This window comes from Lepisma saccharinum, chromosome 3 (assembly GCF_977018435.1).
Source record: "Lepisma saccharinum chromosome 3, izLepSacc3.1, whole genome shotgun sequence".
Classification (NCBI taxonomy): domain Eukaryota; kingdom Metazoa; phylum Arthropoda; class Insecta; order Zygentoma; family Lepismatidae; genus Lepisma; species Lepisma saccharinum.
This window is the reverse complement of record NC_139231.1, coordinates 34,965,579-34,985,152: the sequence shown is the minus strand read 5'-3', so window position 1 is coordinate 34,985,152 and position 19,574 is coordinate 34,965,579. Positions and strand designations below refer to the sequence as shown.

Here is a 19,574-nt window from a genome sequence, read left to right as displayed (position 1 = left end):
GGAGCACATTAGACTATTAGTTGCGACTAGAAGGTACTATGAGAAAAGCTTGAGAACCGCTGGTCTATAGATTGGAGAGAGAACCATGGGAACCACTTTGCAATACAGTTGGACCATCTCCAATTACCTAGGTTGCTCAGAATAAACACTCCTGCTGATATCGCATAACAGCCTTATACCTAGTAAATTATCTGTGTGCAGCTCTTCTTCAAGATGTGTTTTTAAGCATGATCATGGTCATCAATCTGCACAGTTTCATGCTGCAGCATATTGCAGGGCAACAAATTATATTTTCCTCACATTCCTTCTATGCAAACAACATTTATGTTTACACCCTGCTCCTTCTCAAATGACATATGTTCTGCTTCTGCTTCTTCTTCCCCTTCGTGCTGTTAGACGTCGGGGTCCTTCAGCCATCTGCTAAAACTCTTCCTATCTTGTGCCATTCTCTTAACTTCCATTAGTGCTTTTCCTCTTTTAGTAACCATCTCCGACAGGTATTGCTCCCATTCTATCCGAGGTCGAGTTCTTCCTCTTCCTCTCCTTCCTTCTGGTCTCGCTTCCATTCCTTGTTTCGGTTTTCTTTCTTCTCCCATTCTCATGACATGGCCATACCAGCCCAGTATTGTTCTCTCTATTATCTCTTCAATTGATTCTACTTGTAGCTGTTCCCTGATTTTAGTGTTCCTGATTCTAGACATATGTTCACACACGGGAATTATTGAAAACAGTCATTTGGCACACAATTTACATTAAAAATCTGAAAGAATTATTATTTACCGGTGCATCCTTACCTTATCAGTCCATTTGTAACTCTCTACCAGTTGTGGATATAATGCTTGCCTATCCTGAGTTGTTTCCTGGCTAAGATATGTAGTGTTTCCAAGATTGAAAGCACCTGGAGGAGGTGTTAAGCCATTTATCGCCTGTTCTACATCCCTGCAACAAGACACAATGTATACATAATTAAAATTTAGTGGCACTTCAATACAGTACTTGAAATGAGAAGTGTAAAGTGTAAGTAATGCAGATTTTTAAAAAATAATGGCATGGAGAACACTTTCTGTAACTTTTGATTACTAGGACAGAATTCCCCTGTATCTCCATACTTAGAGCAGTTGTGTAGCACCTACCTCAAGATATTTGGGGGGGATTGAGGTTTAGGGGTCCTGCAAGGTTTTCTATGTGATTGCAATTTTTTTTAATCATAGAAATTCAACCGATAGTGTCACTTTCAAAATAAAATTTTGATTTATGGAGCATACAATGGGTGGGTGTGGGTATGTTTGTCTCATTGTGAATCCATGTAATTATTTCTTTGGGAAAAAATTAAACTCATCCTGGTTACAAGTAGCTCAGTCAATAATGTTACAATTCAAACCGGAAATTGCTTGAGGAGAGAACCTTATAGAAAGAGGAACTCTTGTTTAATGTCAGTGGCTATTGGATTCCCAATAGCTTACATGATAAGTGATAACTATGGTGATAATTTGTCTAGTATTCTACAACTATGCTGCCAAAAAGAGTACTGTATGAGTTAATTTGGATATTATTTTTAAGGTTCCCTTATTTCTGTTACATGAAAACAATAGTCACATATTACATTCAAATTCACTTTCTACCCCTCCCCCCAGATAACACCAGTGTTTTATTGATAATTCTACCAAGCCAGTTTTTCATTTGTAGTGTAGTCCATGTATGTATCTAATCTATTATTTTTCTAACAAGCCAGTTTTTCATTTGTAGCGTAGTTCATGTATGCATCTAATCTTCTAAAAAATTATGTACAGGGTGGCCATGATGTTTCACAGACAACATAATGGAACATAAACTAAACACATTAATCTCTCCATGCCGTGGGCCATCATTCAAATCGATACATGCTGGAGACGAAGAGCAACATTGTCACAAGAAGCTTCACAGAACCATACTGGCATCCTGTGGAACTCTTCTGTGATAGCTGCTCGTAGCTCAGCCAAATTGCGTATGTGATGTTGATACACTTTGTCTTTTAAAAGACCCCATAAAAAAAAGTCCGGTTGTGACAAATCGGGAGAAAGAGCTGGCCACTCCACAGACTCATGTTGACTGATCCAGCATTGCGGGAATGTTTCGTTTAGCCACTCTCGCAATGGTATGGCATAGTGTGGCGGTGCTCCATCTTGCTGCCACCACAGGTCATTAATTTAAGCAATTTAAGGTAACTTTCTCCAGTAACGGTATCATCGAAAAAGAATGGGCTAATCAATCCATCATAAGAGAAACCGCCCATACCACGACACCAGGACTTCTGTCATGAATACTGATGGTTACATTAGGGTTTTCTTGCCCCCAGTACACATAATTGTGTCGGTTCACACTTACCAAAACATGAAATTTGGACTCATCTGTCCAAATGATGTGTTTGTCCAAACCTGCATTCCCAGCCACTTTTCTGCAAACTCCATGCGCCTATCCGGATCATCGTCGTTAAGAGCATTTATCAAATGAGGATGATATGGCTTTAACTTCAGGTCCTTCATTATTCGCTGCAGTGTTGTGCGTGAAATGTTCAACTGTCTGGACATAAGCCTTTGTGATTTCAGCTTCCCAGGGGACAAGTTAACGGCATCCAAAACACGAGCTGCGTTATCATCGTTATGTGCACTCTGGGGCCTACTCGCTCCCTTCGCATGCAAAACACTACCACTGGCGGCAAATTTATTGTTTATTCTTGCGATTCTTAGCACAGAGGGGCTGTTACCTCCAAACTCGACTGCCATCCTCCGCCACACCTCTGCGAAACTGCCATGTTGCAGAATACAAACGCACATAATGCACGTGCTGTTCCAGAGACAACCGTTCTGCCATCCTGTCTGGCATGCACTAACGGTTCCTAAGTCAAGCGAGCGTTCAGGCTACACAGTGTTGCCATCTCGAAACTTTCTTGTCCAGAATTTGAAATACTAGTAAGTCAAACACCATATATGGGCCAACCTGTACATTGAAAAAATTACAAGAGGTCTGGTTTGGATGGACGGCATGACTTCACCTTAAGGTATGTACGTAATATTGTTACACTGATTCTCTTTCATATGTGAATGATTTATTTTGTAAGAAATGTGGTGCGATATGAAGGTATCGTTAATTTTACGTTGTTAAGTTAGGAGTGTTGTGTTTGATGTTGATAGTAATCTTAAGTTAGGCCTGTTAGAGTACAACACACATATCGTTGCCATTGCGTAGATACCAATTTTCGTTTCGTCTCCATCTCTCTTAGCATCACGTGTTCTACCCTGCTCGCCAACCTTCGCTATTGTTGCCATATTGTCATTCCATTCCTGAACACACTCGCGCAAACATCATTGAAAACAATTGAATAGCGCTCCAGCTCGCGGTTCACACCGTTCGGCAGGGATGGTAATGTGGCAATATAGCACGGCGTAGTGGTTGCTTCTTTTATGCAGTGCATGTTCATTGGCTAGCTAGTAACTAGTATTGCCAACTGTAATAATGAAGCACTATTTCTGTCACGGAAGGGGAAATGCCGGTAAAGTGACGGTGAGTTTTGTTGGATTGGAAGCACCATATTTTTATTTTATACTAAGTATTTGACCGGTTTGACGTTGTGTGCGAGTGCTTCTAAACTGTAGACAATTTACCGAACCCATAGCTGTGTTCAATGTTATCTACTGGTTATAATCAGGGCTAGGATTTATAGGTAAACACATACTTTTAGTTTGACGAAATATCGCTGAAATTTTGTGATATCTTTGTGAATAGTAATGTTTGTAGTGATTTAAGGTACATTTTATTGTCAATATTTTTCCATATTTCTAACTTTAATAAATACTTACTTTTACATATTTAAGGAAAATATACTTAATTTTACATATTTCAACAGGTTTAATTCACAAATTGTTCATATTTCATAATATTGGAATTGTTCAAAATAAATAAATTATGTGGCTCCAACAGCATTTCAACTCTTGGCTCCGGCACGTGTTCTTGTAGAAATGGCATAGAGGAGGCTGTAATTTTTGCTGCTTAATGCGATGCATATTGTTTTCTGTGTTAAAATTGCCATGCTTTGATGGGTGACAAAGTTCATAGCAGGGCCGGCGGAAGGGGAGGGCAAACCGTGCAACCCCCCAGCGCGGCAAAATTTGAAGGGAAGAAAAAAATAAGCCTATTGAAAACTGTGGTCGAGCGAGATATTCTTTTGCGCTTAATAGTATTGAAATAGCATAAGAAGTCTCATTATTTATTTTATATTTTGATGTTTTACTTAGGAATATATTGATTTTCAATTTCCCGTTCCTGCGTAATGAAAGGGGGGGGGGGTCGAAATGCAGCGGCATCTGCCCAGGGAGGCAAAATGACTAGCGCCGGCCCTGGTTCATAGCAAAAGAAATAGCCGCACAGCTTATCGTCTAGTGGCAGAATATGTTGTTATTGTTTTGGAAGCCGGCATCGTTTGTAAATGTACAACAAAGGCAACCGGATGTCGCCGATCACAGAGAGGAAATAATAATACTGCTTGAGGTGGAGTGTTGTGGTCCAATTGTCGCGGTTTAACACGTTGGCATGTTATTATCTGTCGTTGCAGTTCCGTACCAGTGTATATGATGAGTTTTGGGAATGAGCAGTTAGAAAGCCACCAGTGCAATAATGCAATGGAAAACAATATTTTTTTTTTATTTTTTTTTTGTTTGAAGTCACTCAAATAAGGAATCGAATGAAGAAGTCTTCTTTGCAGCATTTTTGGTAATTTTACTTATGTGTTAGTTCATATTTTGCAAATTTTTAGTCCATATGTATGTAGCTACATACAAAGCCACTTGTTAGTACATATTAATCCTAGTAATGGTATAATGCATGACGTTTAAAATTCAACGTTAGATAGACCTTAATTCTCTAATTTTCTTGTTGTACGTAACAGCTGTGCATCGGCGCACTGTAGCGATTTTTCTATCTGCTCCATTAGCAACACTGCTTCTTGAGTTGTGTCGCGCATCGCACGGCAGAAATATCTGTGCTATACTCTAGGTTTGATGCTTATAGTAATGTTACGCTATTAAGTAGGATTTTACAATACCGGGCCATTCCCCCATTTCATTCATATTTCACATACTCAATGATTTTGGGCTACTAATCACGAATCTGCAGTTAATATTTGGGGGTCACGTGTAGAAATTCAAAAGAAAAGGGGGTCCATGATCGCAACCGAAAATGCACGATTGCTCATTATTTACCGGAAGATTTTGTTTCTAATACTGAAAAAAAGAAATGTAATTTCTATCCCACTTCTGATACTCACAAAATACGTAGTCCTGATGAAGTATCCGATGTTAACATGTGGGCGTAACGTGTTGAAATTGTCATTTCACGTGTAGAAGTTGCAAAATAAGCTTTTTAATTACCACGATCGTTCTCCATATACAATGATGGAAACTTCATGAAAGAATGGCAGAAGTTATTAATCTGTGTGGTGTGAGGAAAATGGCAACTTTCAAGTAGAAAATAAAGTTCTTTCTTTCGTAAATTTTTCTTAGTAAATTTGAGTTGGATACATATTAATAATATGTGCTATTCATTCACATTTCGCATATTCAATACTTTAGGACACTTGATCACAATTTTGTAGTTATAATTTGTCCCTCCAGCGCTACGGAACTGAGATTTTTTTACGGTGCCGAACACACCATTCACGCAAAGCAGCACAAATGATTCATGGTTAGGTTAGGTTAGGTTAGGCAAACATAGTTATAATTTGGTGTTAAAATTTCATTCTTTCAGTATTGGAAACACGTAAATAATGAGCAATCGTGCATTGTCAGCAAGATTGTTGTCCGTAAAGGAAGACCATTAACGAATTGCGAAATAAAGATGGTTCCGAAATGCTATGTATGGACAATCACAGTGTTAAATCGCAAGCTTATTTTACAAGTTCCACACGTAAATGTACAATTTTAACAAGTGACCGCCAAATATGAACTACAGATACATCATACATCACTGAAATTAGTAAGTAGGCAAAATTATATAGAAATTGGAGAGTGGTCCCGTTATTGTAAACTCATGCTGTTTTACACATATGCAACATAGAGTGACATAAAATAGAAAATACATATGCAACAAGCCAACACCAAATTGTGTACGAATTCAATACAAATATACAACATATACCATGCGTTCATTTCGATCTTCAGCCGAGAGATCGGGAGAAGCGTGGCGGGTGGCGCTGACTGAGATGCCGACATTTGCGGCCTGTAATGCCTGCTTATTTTTATGGACATATGCAGACATTTATATAAATATTGCAAAACAAGCACTAACCTGTGTTATAACACGCAAAAGTTCTTCTGTAATATATCCAAGTTCTGCCCTTATATACACAAATAAATGTGCTTTAGAAACGATGTTAAGAGCTACAGATAATAAAAGATTTTAATCATAGTTTTGACCAGTAACGTCCTGCTTAAGTTTATATCCTTGAAAGAGTTTTGTGTCGATGGGGATCGTTTGGAGGTTTCGAAAGTGCAACACTGTATCAAGATTACGCTGCAGATGAAACTGTTAAAAGTCAATGGTGTTCGTGAGCTTCCTTGCAATCCGAAATCTCCGAGTCCGAGTTTTTTGTTCCTTCGCGACTAGATGAAGACAGAGCTGTGAATATAGTGGCGAGCAGATGTAAACAAAGAGCATGTTAATTTCGTACTGTGCGCAAGAGTGTTATTCTTGGTTACTTGCTGTTACTTGTTTGTGTTATTGCAGTGTGTGTGACGATTGGAATGACAGCCACAAGGTTCACGTAAGAACAAAGAATTTTTATGTATGACACTTACGTGAAAACAGACTTGTGTTGAGACGTGTGTAGGCAATTTGTACAGAAATTCCCAGGCGTTTCACCTTCACATAGAGATACGGTTAGACATCTTGTCCTTAAATTACGAGAAACTGGATCGTTAAATGTTAAAACACCTAAGCAAAAACAATGGATTCTAACCAAAAAAACTCGATGAAATTGGTGCAGCGTTAGAACGTTCTCCAAGCAAACCTCTATGCCGTGTTTCACAGGAGATGGGCATGTCAAAATCATCAGCACATACAGCCACTAAGCTACTAAAATTAGAACCGTACTCTTATAACACAGGTTAGTGCTCGTTTTGCAATATTTATATAAATGTCTGCATATGTCCATAAAAATAAGCGGGCATTACAGGCTGCAAATGTCGGCATCTCCGTCAGCACAGCCCGCCACGCTTCTCCCAATCTCTCGGCTGAAGATCGAAATGAACGCACGGTATTATTTAAATACATTAAATTACAGAAAACAAGTAGAATGCGAGCACATTTTTGCAAGTGAAAACAATATTGATTTAATAGGGTGCAAATAATTTCAGTGGATGCCATGGCATTCTCTCTTTCACAACTTTTTTTAAAATCATTCGGTGCCCATGGCCGACTCCCGCCGCCCCTACCTACAGCTCTGAACTTGACGAAAACGAGAAAAGCCAATAATGCGAGCGAAGCAATCAAGGAAATTTTACAAAATGTATTTTCATTTGCATAAAATTTGACATTGAAGGGGGTAATTGATCATTGTGCCCCCTGTGGTTGCATCACTGTATTATACAGACATATTTAAGCAATGTATGTTTAGATACTTTAGGCTCACTGCCATTGTTAGTCAACCTTATTCTGCATAGTTTGTCTGCTCGACTAACCTTGTATTAATGCAATACCATGCCCCCCACCATCCAAACCAATTCTAAAGGCATAAGAGGTGGTGTTTCATTTCAATCCTATCACCGCGATCACCCACAGGTAGGTAGAAAACTAAACATAATAACCAAAACTAAGAATCAATAACAAGTAAATCAAACGATACGATCCCCCATTTTTGTGTGAAGATATATAGAGTTGGTATAAAATGTTGTCCCCCCCAAAATTTCCACGATGCAAAAGCATCATGAAACTCCCCTGTGGGCACCCCTGCTCCTGATCACGAATCTGCAGATAATATTTGGGGGTCACGTGTAGTATTGTAAACTCGTTCCATGTAAAACATATGTTGTATATGAAAGTTACACATGTATCTTCGGAATGCATTTATCATTCATTTTCTGCCATTCAAAAATACAGTTTGTGCTTGGGTAAGACTGCAGAATATGGGCTGCTTAGGAGGAACGTGGTTCATAATTTTTTTTTTAATGATTTATAGTTAGTAATCGGGAAAAGGAAGTTTGAAGGTGCGGAATTTTTTTTTCTTTAAAAAAAAACACGAGAAATATGTATCCAGGTTGGGCGCTCTTGGAAAAGTGACATGGTGGCATACATTCCTGCACAAATCTAGTGAAAGCAAAAAATGCCTACGTTGTTAGATGGCTAGGTTTACTTCTCTTAGCTTGAATAATAATTTGTCATTGTATTTATGCTAATGAAACCTAACCTAACCTTGTAGGCATTCGTCGTCGAAAGAATGAAAGAAACTGTGCGTAAACAATATGGATGCGAACGAATAGAGGAAATGCATAGCTTTTAGTAGCAGGAAAAACATTTTTCAATGCTATTCGCGATTAAAATTACCACCTGAGCGCTAGTGTCACTTCCAATATGGCCACTCTAAGCGATTAAAATTCCCACCTGAGCGCTAGTGTCACTTCCAATATGGCCGCTCTACGTAGGATAAATCTTTGGTTACATTCAGCAGTAGTACAAAATAGCAACGTGTTGTAATGACTGGTATGGTAGAAAACGTTTAAATTACTCATTATTTTTAAATATTGTGAATGAAATGTGAATTCCAGGTACTCTAACAAACGTGAAGCTGTACTGAGAATGAACCATTTAATTATGATAGGCAAAAATAACACGAAAAATGCAGACGAAACTATGTATACGCACTGGTTGTCCAAAGCAGTGCTGTATCTGCACGTCATGTAGTAACTGGGGTTCTCGGAAATTATTTGAAAATAAAGGAATTGAAATTGACCTGTACTTGAAAAGCTAGGACAGGAGAAAATTGTGAACATATCGTTGCAGTTCTTTCTCGAAAGAGAAAGGCTGGTTTAATAATAATATTCACGATTTCATGTCCAGGCTATACTTACTGAAAAAGGACATCGTACTGAATGGAACAGTAACATTAGCATGTCCACTTTTTTTTTCTGGTTACATTTGACAATAATTCATTCTCAAACTATTTTTTTATTTTCTCTCTTAATCGACTTGTATCTGTTCCAAATTTCACATATACGTAATACCAGTGGTTGGAAGTAGCGAGCTACTTGTAGCGACGCTACTGTAGCTAGCTACAAAATTTGTAGCGGTAGCTGTAGCAGCGCTACATTTTTTAAATTGTAGTTGTAGCGGTAGCGAAGGTACAAAATTCCTGTAGTTGTAGCGAAAATTTCGCTACAGCTACATTTTTTCTCAGCATTCTGAGGTAATTTTGGAAAGTGGCAACGGCGTCAAAAATAAACGACAATATTGCTTACTTTTGCAAGAGACTCAAAAAAACAAAGTCCATTACATGCAAATACAGATAATCTAGATTATAAATATCTTTATAACGCAGATTATAGATATCTGCGTAATTTATTTCATTAGCATCTGAATAATTCTAATATCCAGATAACTAACTGGCATACATGAATATTTTCCAGCTAATAGTCATTTCTTTTATCTGCATCGCTATTTTGGGGAGAATCATGCCTCATTTGCTACACCGCCAGGAAAAATTGCCCCATTTGCGCCACCCCTGGAACAAATCCTGTGGATATCGATGGCGTAACAGACAGCAAAATATCGATAATTACTGTGTAAAACTCAACCTAGAGTGCAAAAACGAGAGATCCATTTCCTACTAATCTGACAAAGCAGTAGTGCCAGCAATCAATGGTTCAGTACGTTAACAGCATTGATCATTGTCAGCGTATAGGATCACACCGGCAAGAAATTATTGTTACAAGAACGATAGTGTTTTTGGAATTACAATTATTTTGGTCATAATGTTTGTTCGCAAATTTTAAAATAGCAATATGTTTAGAACACTCGGGTTTACACATCAGTTTCCTCAATATATTTTATCGAATTGTAAAAAGAACGTACAAGTTATTGACTTTCCTGCAGAAATGACAATTTTATTTGTTAATACACAGTTTTCAAATTTATGTGTTTTTCCTACTTTTGCGTCCCTTTTCTGTAACTTTTTCTAATCATGGCAATGAGCATGCATTGTTTATTTAGTTATTTTCTTATCTATGGCCGTTTTCTGCCACATTTGACTAATTGTGAAAATGAGGAAGAATGATGAATGATGAGGAGAGTGGGGAATGGGGGAGCAGGAGGTTCCAATCTTCCCAACTAGGCATCTTTCCTAGTATTTGTTTTGAGTCCACTTTATGCACAGATCAGCTGATCGAGACTGATACGAACCACCATGTACCCTCCGCTGGGTATCGCACCTGGGGCCCTTTAAATACAATGTGACAATTACAATTTTCAATGTGTTGTCGGGGAAGCATTTCCAACAGAAAAACTTAGGTAAAGAATTGCTCCACCTGTTTCTCAACCATTAGAGGCATTCCCCAGCTATCCTCAAGGTTCGAGCAAATATCCGCCATCCCCCAAATAACATTCTGTTCAAGTTAAGAAGATTAAATGGCTAAATATCACATTTTTATCTTATTCCCATTTTGCGCAACACGTTATAGTTAATTTCGATACATGTGATATTCTTCCAATTAATTTTAAAAGGAAGTATGTCACATAAATATTTTTGATATGACAATACGAGCAACACGGATACGTGTAAGACCTAGTTTTTTTTAAATTGATATGCCACTTACAAAGGTACTTTATTCTCAAACACTTTATTAAAAATATGTAACTGAAGTAACACTGCTATAAAATTATAGAAAGGAATCATGGTAATAAATAACAGAATCTATTTTTCAGTAAGTACAACTATCATACTAGGGCTTCTTTTTAATAGCCATATGGTTGTTTTAAGTTTTTAATACAGAAGTAGCGCAAAAGTAGCGAAGTAGCGAGTAGCGCACAGGAGTAGCGTAGCGACCTACTTTTTGGTAAATGTAGCTGTAGCTGTAGCATAGCTACATTTTGGAAGAGTAGCTGTAGTTGTAGCGAAGCTACTTATAAAATGTAGCGTTCTGATCACTGCGTAATACATGGACGCATTGGGTAAGACGCTTCATGATTTTTCGAAAAAAACAACAAAAAAACTTTATTTATAAAGTACAATTTAAAACATTACTTCCATGCTAATCTCTCGAAAACTAAAGTAAGCAGACTCGTGCATTCTTCGTAATTTCCTTGCCGAATTACAGTGTTATATCCCCCATACAAATCTTCTGTCAATTACGTTTTCCCTGATTTATTAACAAATTTCATTTTGTTGATTCCACGGGGTGGAAACACATGAATACTTTTTAATTTGTTCTGACTCATAAAACGATTCAGAGAAGAAGAAGAAAAAAAACTGAACAGTAGACCTTACTCTCTCGCATATTCCTCATGCTTTAAACGACTTCAACACAACGTATCCTACTTAGAGTACTTCCTGAAAATCCCACCAGATGGTATATCGGTTAATTTTAATCGTGAATTGGAAACCAACCTAACAGGCCTAACTTAACCTTGTAAGCATTCCTCGTCTGAAATAATGAAAGAAACTGTGCGTGTGGGTGGAATCCGGAGCGACAAATCAACTCTAAATTCCGGGAAACAAAGGATCTCACTTATCACACAACACTTGAGCAACCATGTGTTCTGACATCCCAGGAAAAAGCATTTTTGTTGTAGGCTAGCTTGGTTTAGTTCTCTTAGCCCAAAGAATAATTTTTCATTGTATTTATGCTAATGGAACCTAACCTAACCTCATAGACATTCCTCATCTGACGTCAGAACACAAGGTAGCAAAACTCTTGTGCGGAGAGGAAGACCCCAAAACAAATGACAGCAACTGTGCTTAAACAATATGGACGCGAAATGAATCAAGACATGCATTGCTTTTAGTACCAGGATGTTTTTTTTTTTCCACACAATAATATAATAGTAATCGGAAAAGTAACACCGGAAAATGGAAGTAGAAGGCACGTACTTTCAGGGCATATAAATTTTGTTCATCTCTTTAGAGGGAAAAGTCAGCCAATGTTCTGCAGTCGTCTATTTAGAGGGAAAAAGCACCAATGTTCTGTAGTGAGACCCAAATGCTTTAGCACACACTACTACCCCCTTCTTGCATAATTTTATTGGTACATTTATCCTGATACTTGTCCCCCCCCCCTCCCTCCCAGACAAGAACTTGTGGTTGCACCTGTGGCATTATATTTTTAAGCAAATTTTGTCTGACAAAAATAATGGTACTAATTTACTATAGTTCAAACAGATTTCTTCATTTTTACAGAAGAAACTACTTACCGTAATAACTTCCTGTAGCATTGTCTAACATCTGGAAGGTGTTTTGTGTGATGTGGGAATGTATCATAGTGGAAATTTATGTTCTTTGTTGAAAATTCATGCTCCGACGGAGAATAGCCTTTGGTGCGTACACCTTCGTACATCATCACGCATTGTGATTGTGTTTTGTTCATGTTCATTGGGTATCTAGTGTTTAGAACTGTCTGTTTGCAGCGAAAGTTAGAAACATGATGTGTCGTGGATGCGTGGTGAAATTCGTACCGGGTGTGGAAGATCCAGTGGATTTTTTAATTTACTGTAGTTGAACATGAGATGGAGAAGAAAGGAAAGGAATGTCCAAAATGATGTAAGCTACTCGTTAGAAGGAATGGGCTGTGGGTATATGCCTATTGACTAATATGATGTCGTGGATGCATGGTGAAATTTAGGTAAGTTTTTTGTGTCCTGGAAACAGATTTCTTCAAATGTGAAAGTTTGGGGCTCATTTGGAGGCAGGTGACTCCAGAGAAAGCCGGGGAGCCAGAGCGGAGTAGGTCAATTACCCCAGGGGGGGAGACCGGAATCCATGGGAAATTTGGACTCAAAAATTTCAAACAAAAATATAATTTTAAATTTTCAACCGATTCCGGGACAGATAGCCCCCAAAAACCATTCACAGATAGGGCCACAAAACATTTAAATTTTCTTTGAAAAAAGAAAAAGATAAGAAAAAAAGGACCAGATGTGCTTTGTTCAAGGGTATTTCTTGGGGTCTGAAGGTTGAATAAAACACTGCATAACGAATGAAAATCGACAAAACACAAGCACGACGCGCGATTATGTGGGAAGGTGTACGAGCCATATTGTGTCTCAGGCAAGTGAAAAGACTACGAGAAAGAAGTACTTGTAATGTGAAAAATTGCAATTACCTTGATGAAAAAAACATCAATACACCTTAAAGAATGTTCCGCGAAGCAGATAAAGGTAAATTTCTTATCTCCGGACAACGGCTGAAATTTGCCAGTTCATTTTATTTCAATATTCGTACTTACATATTCTGCATTGAGAAATATTGCTGAAGGTGGCATTTCGCTTATTTCAAGGAAATAAGCTCTATTTGTGACATATCAAGTAAGTTTTCTTAGTTTCTTTTTGCCTTCGGTAAATGGCGGTAACAGTTTAACTACTGTACTCGGTATGCAGTGTTTCCACACCACTGCACCCAAAAATACCTACGTAGCCCCACAAACCATTCATACATAGCCCCACGAACCATTTCCGGTAAGGTTAGCTTAGGTAGGGTCATGTTTAGGTTACAATAGTTAAAAGTAGGTTTAGAGAAAAATATGTGTAGCCCCACACACCATTCTCGCATAGCCCCACAACCCATTTCTGGAAACGTACCTTCTTCAGTTACAAAAACATGTTTGGAAACACTGACATGGGATTGACCGGGATTACGTCATCACACACAGGCTACATCCACCTGGAAGTAAATGGATTCAAGAGCTTTCTTGCTTCGGACACACATTTATATCAAAAAATAGATGAATTAACGGCAAGATTCAATGAATGATGCGAAAAACACTTCCCCGAACTTCCACAACTATAAAGAAACTGCATTCGGTAAGTAATTTCTCCTGTAAATTTGAAGAAATCCGTTGTCCGGAGATAAGAAATTTACCCAACGATATTTTGTTTTAAAAAAATCGTTCACGATACCAGGAATCTGACGCATTCATAAGTCACAATTCGAGGCTAAATACCTCGCATTGTGATATACATTTCAGGCTTTGTGAAACACACAAATCCGCAAAGTTAATTTGATAAGAATTGACAATATAGAGAAAGTCTCCAATTTTGTTAATTTTCGGTATACTAACTAATTTTGGCCTCCTGATCACGAATCTGCTGTAAAAAACTGGGGTTCACGTCTGGAAATTGTACATTTTGATGAAACATTGTTCGTTAGCCCCAAAAAACATCCATGGGTAACCCCTCAAACCATTGGCGTTAGCCCCAAAAATGAGCCACGATAGCCCCACGAACCATTCACACGAGGTTAGGTTAGGTTCCATTAGCACTCATTTCACCCCTAAATTCATCGAAAAAATAGGGTTCGTACTAGAATTGAACATCATAAATCATTGTCTTGTAAAACAACGGCGTGGTCGGAAACAATGACAGGAGATTAAATTATTCGTTCGTAAAACTACGCATATGATTTTTTTTCTTCAAATTTCCAGACGTGACCCCAGATTTTTACAACAGATTCGTGATTAGGGAGGCCAAAATTAGTTAGTATACCGAAAATTAACAAAATTGGAAACTTTCTCTATATTGTCAATTCGCTCCGTTAATTTTAAGTTAATATTTGGTACTACTTTACTATACCAGAGACACCTATCAATGATTTATTTCGCAATTTTTGCTAACGTACTATCCTGCATTGTGGAACATTTCTTTAGGTGAAACAATGAATTTCTAACGAAAATAATGTCTATTTCTTTCATTAACGAGTACTTACTGTTGTTCCTTATTTCCCACAAACCATCCACGGGTAGCCCCAAAAACCATTGACGTTAGCCCAAAAATTCATGATAGCCCCACGAACCATCACGGGGACGAGGTATGCCGGTAGTAACAGTAGTATAAGCCGGAGACACATTAAACTCGTTTGTTTTCAATTAAAAATCATTGCTACTTTCCTCATTTGCATAGCGGAAGATTTATCAAGCTGGGGATCACTTTTTTTTTCCATGAAAAAAGCGTTATTTTTAACATTATAATCATTTATTGGTCGTTGCTAATTCGGCGGGCAAATTTTGACTCACGTTGTCTATCGTCAGCTGATATGCAGTATCGTCAGCTGATGTGCAGTGTTTCAAAACTTATGAACCGATAAATGCCGCACAAACTATTCACAAAAGGTTTTTAAGCGAAAATTGAGGCTAGACTCTACTTTACGTCCTTATCTGCATGGTGATTACTTCTTTGCGTTCGCGGTGCGCGATCGTGGTGCGGCACCTGGCATCTCTTCGGGTAAGTACCTTTTTCTTTTTACACTTCCTGTTCACGATAGCCCCACTATCCATTCACGGGGTCGAGGTATGCCTATGAGGTTAGGTTAGGCCTGTTAAGTTAGGTTCCATTAGCACTCATTTCACCCCTAAATATGTGCTTCATCATCTAAAAAATTCCTCAGTACGTTCAATTGCGCATATCCAGACAACATCGGCTTTTCTCGATTTACTCCTTCAGGAAATTTTTGCTCGCTTTGGGATTTACGTTGTTGAATTCCTTATAAAATAAGCTTTCCAACGATATATGACACGTATTCCTTAGGAAAAGGATGTAAACTAGTCTTACCTTAAATTGGAAAAAAAAAACCCGCTCACACGTTATCTTGTCAAACTTCCGCGTGGTTGCTACACTGTGAGGGGGTTACATAACCGAACGCACGGAACATTTGATTCACGTAGTTGACGGTAATGGCGGCACGAGCTATCGTACAACGGAGATGCATGATTGACGAAAAATACCTTATTTACAGGCAAAATACGTTGCAGGATTCTAAAAAACAATTTCCCCGGCTTCAGAAAGTCCTCAAGAACGCAATTCCGTAAGTACTTTCTCGTCTTTTCTCCTGTAAATTTTAAGAAATCCGTCTCCGGCTTATACTACTGTTACCAGGTATGCCTACTAGGTTAGGTTAGGCCTGTTAGGTTAGGTTCCATTAGCACTCCTTTCGTTCAATTTAGCATATACGGACACTACGAGAGCGTATTGTGCTCTCGTGCAGAAAGCAAATGGCGGCAGCAACAAAAGCGCGTCGGAAATAGATTTTCGTAGAAAACCACATGCATTCGCATTAAAATGGATCAAAACTACATTACCGAACATCAACAACGCCACAGAAAATGATTTGCGTAAGTACTTTCTCCTGTAAATTTGAAGAAATCTGTCTCCGGTATAGTAAAGTGTTACCGAATATTTATATTTTTTAAGAAATAGTATACCTAAGATGAATATTGACAACGCTCAACAGCTCTTGCAACTCGATCTGAAACTTGACTTCCTTCCCCTCTTCGCCGTGATCCGCTCTCAATCCATTTGCAAGTATGTCGAATACTTGTCCAACACTTGACCTTAACGCTTTAATGCTACTTAAACCTGTCTGAAGAGCTTCCAAATTCCCTGCGTCTGCCATTATATTATACACAAACACATTAACACTATTTCACCGATTCAATGTTTTCTTTAACACACACACAGATTACTGATAACAACTCAACATTACTGATAACAACTCAACATCACAGATTACTGTATCTCCACTTACGAGTACGAGGCGCATGTTCTGAAATTTCATTTCTTCTTCTTCTTCTTTTTTTCTGACCCTATCAACTGTTAGTCGTTTTTAGTCATCTTTCTGAGTTATTTTACAAAATGTATTTAGTTCACTATGCAGTTATTCTTCACAAGAATGAAACACACACACACACACACACACACACACACACACACACACACACACATATATATATATATATATATATATATATATATATATATATATATATATATATATATATATATATATATATATATATGAATGGCTTATTGCAGAAAGGGACCTGAGTCACTTTTGCACAATTCTGAGAAAAACAATGAAAAATCGTATAGTATTAATAGTGTAAGAAAGAAATGTGCCGTTGTTGGCTCAAATATTCAACATAATGAATAGTTAACCCCCCTGCAGTATGCTGCTAGACACAGTGGAGATGAAAAAATTAACTCCGATACCTCAAAAATTTGACTCAGGTCCCTTTCTGCAATAACTAACTAACTAACTCTCTAGCCTTCTTAAACCCGAAGGTTCATGGCTGCAGCAACACAGGCCTTCCATCTTTCCCTATCTTGAGCAAGATCTATATACTCTTTTCCATCCCTACCGATTTCCTTTAGGTCCATCTCAACGTTGTCCCTCCATCTTCGTCTTGGCCTTCCTACAGGTCTCTTACCATCTGGTTTCCCAACAAGAATCTTGTAAACTCCTCTTTCCTCTCCCATTCGTGCCACATGGCCTGCCCACCTAAGTCTTCTTGATTTAATTATTCTAATAATATCTGGACATGAATACAAATTATGTAGTTCTAAATTATGTAACCTTCTCCACTCACCTGTCTCCTCATCCCTTTTAGGTCCAAATATTTTCCTAAGGATCTTATTTTCAAATACTCTCAATTTATGTTCCTCTTTTAATGTAAGGGACCAAGTTTCACACCCATATAATACTACAGGCAAAATTACTGTTTTGTATATTTTAACTTTTAGTTTCTTAGATATTAAACGAGAAGACAAAAGTTTATGAAGAGAGAAGTAACATGCATTTCCTGAATTAAGCCTACTTTTTATTTCCTCTTTAATATAATTTTCATTTGTTAATATTACTCCTAAGTATTTGAATTTGGAAACTGGTTCAAACGAGTTGTTATCAATAACTATATTTTGATTATTACCTAACACTTGGTTTCGGCCTGTAAGCATATATTTAGTTTTCTCTTTGTTAACTTCCAAACCTATCTCTTTAGCAGTTTTGAAAAATATTTTAGCATTATTCTTAATCGTATTTATATCATCCCCCAGTAAGTCTACATCATCTGCAAATGCTAACAACTGAGTCACACCATTTAATTTTAGTCCTTCTTTAGTTTCTTTTACCTTCCTTACAGCATATTCTAAGGCAAAATTAAAGAGCAATGGAGATAATGCATCTCCTTGTTTTAACCCATCATGAATTATAAATTTGTCAGACATATTATTACCCACACGAATTTTACTTTCTGTTTCACTGGTGCATATTTTTATCATACTAACAAGCTTCTTAGGTATTCCAAACTCGACTAATATATTATATAATTTATCTCTTTTGACCGAATCATAATCTTTTTTGAAATCAATGAATAGCTGATGGACATTTTGATTATATTCCCACTTTTTTTCACGTGTCTGTCTGATGTGAAAAATTTGATCTGTAGTTGATCTGTTACGTTTAAATCCACATTGATAATCACCTATAATTTCATTAGCATATGGGGTTAGTCTTGTTAAAAGAATGTTAGACAATATTTTGTATGTTGTTGAGAGTAGAGAAATTCCACGGTAATTATTGCAGTTCATTTTATCACCTTTTTTAAACACAGGAACAATGGACATTTCCACTCAATTTTTTTTACAACAATTTTAAAAACTACACCCTGAAAAAATGACCCCTGCAAGTTCTCGCGTTTCTCTGCGTCCAGTTTAAGGCAGAAACGAGACTTCCAAAGTTGCGAGCCTAGCGTTGCGCTGAAAACACGCCGCCGCCATGTTAGTACGTCACTCCTTACGGAGAGCTCGTTGTCGTCTGCTTCGAGCATCCAGTTCCGGATGGATAGCCCACGGTGAGCGAACACGTGCAGCAGTTTTACAAATCTGTACCGATTTAAATAATGGAAGAAGGAGCGATAGGAGAAAGGAAAGCTATGCTTTGTAATGATCATATTTCTATGAAATATCCGTGCTGCTCACGTGCAAGATAAATGAAAGGGTTCAGCTGCGTGTGTGTTCTCAGGCCATGCGAAAAATATTGCTATAAAATTGGTTGCTGACCAGACACTCAAAAATATTTTTTAAACTTATATTTATCGATATTTACCGTAACCTATGTAGTGCAAAATAGGAATTTTCACATGCTTCACTTTATTTATAAAGCCTATTTAACTTTCTTTTCCAGAAAGCAATTTCAGTTTGTGTTCCATTTCTGTAGCCCAAATTATGATCAAATATTTTTGTGCAGATAAGAGAAAATACACTGAGAAGATTACATTAGTTACACAGTACATATCTATACTTAGTTTATGTATAATTATTACAAGGCAATAATGTGTATAACCATGGGCGTATTTAAGGGGGATTCAACGGGTCCAACCCCCTCTTTTTTTTTGGTTCACTAAAATTACCAGTTTCCTTGTTCTATCCGCTTGTTCATAAAAAAATTCCTTCGGACTTATTTCATTGTCTTAAATTAAAGACGTATAGGACGGGATACGGATGGGAAGGAAATTTCGTAATTCCACACACCAGATGGGACTGCAGACCAATATCTGCAATTTCCTGATAGT

The 19,574-nt window shown here is 37.7% G+C and overlaps 1 protein-coding gene across 1 annotated transcript in view; it reads right to left on the bottom strand.

The window, feature by feature from the left end:
- The window catches only part of MED27 (mediator complex subunit 27), a 43,216-nt gene extending 26,510 nt beyond the window's left edge, over nt 1-16,706 (bottom strand). Inside the window, exons 1-2 of the mRNA XM_083119803.1 lie at nt 16,428-16,706; nt 795-939 (exon numbers count right to left, since the gene is read on the bottom strand). Coding sequence (XP_082975929.1) covers nt 795-939; nt 16,428-16,618 — 336 coding nt within the window. The 5' untranslated portion in view covers nt 16,619-16,706. The remainder of the gene's footprint in view (nt 1-794; nt 940-16,427) is intronic.
- Nucleotides 16,707-19,574: the final 2,868 nt, after the last annotated feature.